At 43.5% G+C, this 4,270-nt stretch overlaps 1 protein-coding gene across 1 annotated transcript in view; it reads right to left on the bottom strand.

Moving 5' to 3' along the window:
• Positions 1–3,673, bottom strand: part of LOC109366927 (disks large-associated protein 1-like) — an 18,497-nt gene extending 14,824 nt beyond the window's left edge. Inside the window, exon 1 of the mRNA XM_031552817.1 lies at positions 3,633–3,673. Within this exon, the coding sequence (XP_031408677.1) occupies positions 3,633–3,673 (41 nt within the window). The remainder of the gene's footprint in view (positions 1–3,632) is intronic.
• Positions 3,674–4,270: the final 597 nt, after the last annotated feature.

The raw sequence follows: 4,270 nt of genomic DNA, 5'->3' as shown, positions 1-4,270 counted from the left end.
GATGCTCCAGGCCCTTCACCATCTTTGTGGCCTCCGCTGGACTCTTTCCAAGAGATCCCTGTCTTTTTTGTACTGGGGAGCCCAGAACTGGACACAGTACTCCAGATGAGGCCTTACCAGGGCAGAGTAGAGGGGGAGGATCAGTAGAGAGCAGAGATAAGGCAGACAGAAAGAAAAGGCTTTGCACACCCAGAGGGTCCCTGCCTTTTTGAAATGACAGTGCCTCACTAGGACCCCCAAGGGATTTCACAATGTGCGCAATAAAGGACTGATGGTAAGGAAGGAAAACAAATGAGAACAACAAAAAGAAAAAAATATTATGGGTATCACTACACCTCATTAGAGGTGCTTTGTGGCAATAAACAATGCTATGCATTCCTGGTGATAATGATCCTTTGGTTCACTCTGTGCCTATCCTAATTTCACCTACTGTGCTGCTGCTGTCTAATATAGGATATATAAATGAAAGATGAGTTAGGAAATTAGATTCCATTACAACAACATCAAGTGTAATAAGTAAAGCTGTGGAAAACAGCACTGTTCTTCCTTTGCTGCTTCTACATCTAGCATTTCCAGTGGTGTCCAGCACCTATCTGCAGATGTTAATAAGAAGCATTGTTTCCTATTCTATTTGTTTTACTGAAGGGGAAATTGAGGCACAGAACACCTTGCCTAAGGACACAGACCTAGCAAGCAGTTGGGCCAGTCTGCATTTGCATGCTTTCACCATTTCTGATGACTCTATAAGGATATTATAAATTAAATGCAATTTGAAGCAGACAAACCCATATGAAGGCCTCACTTCTGTACGCACTATACGTACATAGGAGAGCTTCTGCTCCCCACAGCAGCTCCTGGAAGGCTTGCAGCTTTAATAGCCCACAAAAGCTTCACACTGGGAACCAAGATCTTTTAAAACATTGCTCCCATAGCAATTTTAATTATGGCAGATCATTAGTCAGTAAACCAACACTCTGGGGCCTCTTATTGAGCAGTGAAGCCCTGGTATCCCCAGCTGCAGCTGCCACTCTGGGCTGAAGCATCTCACCATGCTCACAAAAGCAATCACAGAAACATTCTAAGAGCTGTAGCAGAGGCAGGGCATCTCCTCCACCTATTCCCACGGGGCCAAACAGCTAGCAAAACTCTGGAGGAGAAGACTTGGGGGTTGCAGTCACTGCCACAGTTCCCTTGTAGCACTGATTTGGTACCGCAGGGCTGCACATGCCTTTGATACGCAGTATAGTCATTCTGAAAGGCTATCATCCACCATCCCATCCTGTAGCTTATGGAGATCTACTGTGACCTTACAGATCCTAATGTGCCTCCCGCAGGGACTGCTGTTTCCCAGCAGGTCTTCTAGACCTTCGTGCAGTCACCAGTTTGCAGGGCTGGTGCGGAGCAGAGCTAACAGGCGGCAGCTCTGAAAGAAGGGAGTCACGGCTTTGAGAAAGAAAACCACCACCAAGCAGCCTCAAAAAAGAGCCATGCTATTTATTTTCCTGGGAGGTGAGAGGGAAGGCGTTCAAAGCATGGCTGTTATGCTGTTCTGGCACAGAAAGTGCTTTTCCAAATTGAAATCTTCCATTGGAGCGTCTTGGAAAACACTGCGTGGTTTCTAACCGCGGCTCTTTCCTTTTCTCTGGGAGGAGTGTGGGCTGCATCCCCAAGCATCTGTGCTGACTGACCCCGAGGCACGCAGGTAGCAAACCCAAACACCCTCCAAAAAGGACCTCAGGGACTGGGAGAGCAAAAGGAGAGGCTTTCTGAGGTACGGAGTGAGAAGTTGTTGTTATTTGCTGGCACGGAGGGAAGGAATGAAGGATGCTGAAAGGGTACTGGGCAGCTGCTTTCCTGTTGCTGTGGGAGCCAAGAGAAGAGCCTTTGATCTACTGAGCAGGCCTGGGCTGCCTGCCAGGGCCTGTATCCTTTCTCCAGCAGCGACAGCAGGCTTCCTTGCTCGTTCATCTCCCACCACTGAGTCAAAAAACAAATGACGTAACTCATACAGGGACCTCACTGCAACACTGCTGTTATCACTGGATCTGCAGAAAACATATGCCACAGGAGCCTCAATCTTCTTGCCCGAGACAAGGGAAAAAAAAATAAAGAAATAATCCAGAGGTCCTCTGAATTAAACCCATTGGCTCCAGAGTTATATCGCTATGTCAGCATAGCACCTTGGCCAAGCAAGTCCTTCTCCAAATTTTCTTATGCTTTAACTCTAGTGACAAGGAGCTGCAAATAGGAATATGGGTTTCTGATCTTTATCTTGAAATATGCCAACAATACAGCACTTTTTGAAGAAAGACTTATGTCAGTACTTGCATGATCTGTGGTGCTGCCTAAGAAAGGGGAACATGACAGCAGACAGGTTTTTCAACTCTGACCAGAACATAGACCATAGAATAAAAACTGAATTTAGAAATCATTGACTACTTTTGTCTTTTGGTGAACACAACAAACTTTCTTTTTCAACTAATGCTCCTAAAACCCTCCCTCTTTCTTCTACTACAGACGCTTCCTCAGTAGGGTATAATTACTTGGAAACAGGCCAGTGTGTGTTGCGGGATCTCATAGGCTGGAGTAAACCTGTGATGACAATGAGAACTGCCATCAATATTAGAGAAGTTGTTTTGCTCACTGCAATATTGCAGGAGCAGCCAAAACTCAATCAAGTCACCACTGCCACCTCCGATGGTGGTGATGTCAGTGATATCAGTCTGCTTGCTACTAGAACAAGGCAAATCACTCTCTCTGTCTCTTTTAGCTACTCTCCCACTGCCAGCGACCTCTGTCTTAGCCATTTCCCTAGTCTGATGCGGTATTCTTTGGAATTAATAACCCTTAGTGAATTTTTCTTTTCTCACTTGTACAGTTGCTTCTTGAACCAATATAGTAACATAAAAGCATCTAAGTAAATTTGCATGTGTTTTGTAAAAACAGTGAATACTCTTCCCTAGCCATGTGCAATTCAATTTTAGTCTTCTTAGCACACAAACATGCTGCCTTGTGTGTGATTCTCTCATGGCATTTTTCCTACCTACAAAGTGCAAGAAGAAAAGAAACATTTGCAGATGTGGAAACACAGTGATGTAAAATGTTTGTCAAACGGAAAAGAACAACGTGGATGTTTTCCATCTTTTAAGCTATCCACTTTGATAAAAGAAAATGCAAAATTTGTTAAAAAAGACAGTTGACACTTCATTTTTCAAGGGAACCAAAAGATGAGGCTTTTCCCACTACATTAATGCTGGAGGCTTCATTTTAACTTTGTCATCAGTTATACAGACCCAAGCTGTAGAAATGTCAGTTGAGTTTATAGGAAATTAACACAAACATAACTAGAGATAGCTCTGAAGACCAACTGGAATGATGCAGCAGACAATCTCTCTTTACTTTCTCCATGGCTACATAGAAGGTTAAGCTATGAGAAGTCATTGTGAAGATACATCAAATTTACCATGTTAGAAGGTATTAATAACCTGGAATTTGGCCCAATTGGGTGACACAAAAACCATTTTGTTGTGACAGATTTTGCTCACCGTTGACATTATGAACCTGAAGCAAATGATGACTTGGTCTTTCCTTAACCACAAAATGCATGGTTGTGGCCTCCAACAGCCACTCACCTTCTTGATAAGGCATCAGCAATGGGTGTAAGGACCTTCATTCTAGAATACAAAGCTAAGTAGCCCAAATTTGGAGATCAGAAGGAAGAAAATGCCAGTAGTTCTCCAGCTAGTAGCTCTTCTTCCTTTCCTTTTACTATGCCCATGGCTCTGGCAAATGACTTGCATGCATGGAAAAGTTCCTAAATTGGTACCAGCCAGATCTTACTTAGCATAGTGGGCTCCTGGGATGTAGAGCTGGGGCTCAGCCTGCTGGAAAACTAGCTCAGGATATAATGCTTTAGCAATCTGGTGGTAATAAAAACCAGCAGCATATCTCCTAAGCCTCTTTCCTCAGACTGCTGACAGTTCTATATGTCTAGCATGCAACTGGCAGCAGACAAAGGGAGGTAAACCTATATAGTCTAAAAGTAAAAAAAAAAACACTCACTAAACCAGATGTATTGCAGCTATCATAGTTTCCACTGATTTTTTTGCACATCTTTGAGAATTGCCACTCTGAAATGCGATCAGCTGACTGGCTATAATATTTAACAAATATGTTCATGTTTATATACATCCTTAGCTTCATTTCCCACATGTATGCACTTGAAAAGCCTCATGCTTTCCAGCCTTCACCCAAACATCTGCAATCATTT

This window comes from Meleagris gallopavo, chromosome 3 (genome assembly GCF_000146605.3).
Source record: "Meleagris gallopavo isolate NT-WF06-2002-E0010 breed Aviagen turkey brand Nicholas breeding stock chromosome 3, Turkey_5.1, whole genome shotgun sequence".
Taxonomy (NCBI): Eukaryota; Metazoa; Chordata; class Aves; order Galliformes; family Phasianidae; genus Meleagris; species Meleagris gallopavo.
The sequence above is the reverse complement of the archived record's forward strand: the minus strand, read 5'-3'. Positions and strand labels throughout refer to the sequence as shown.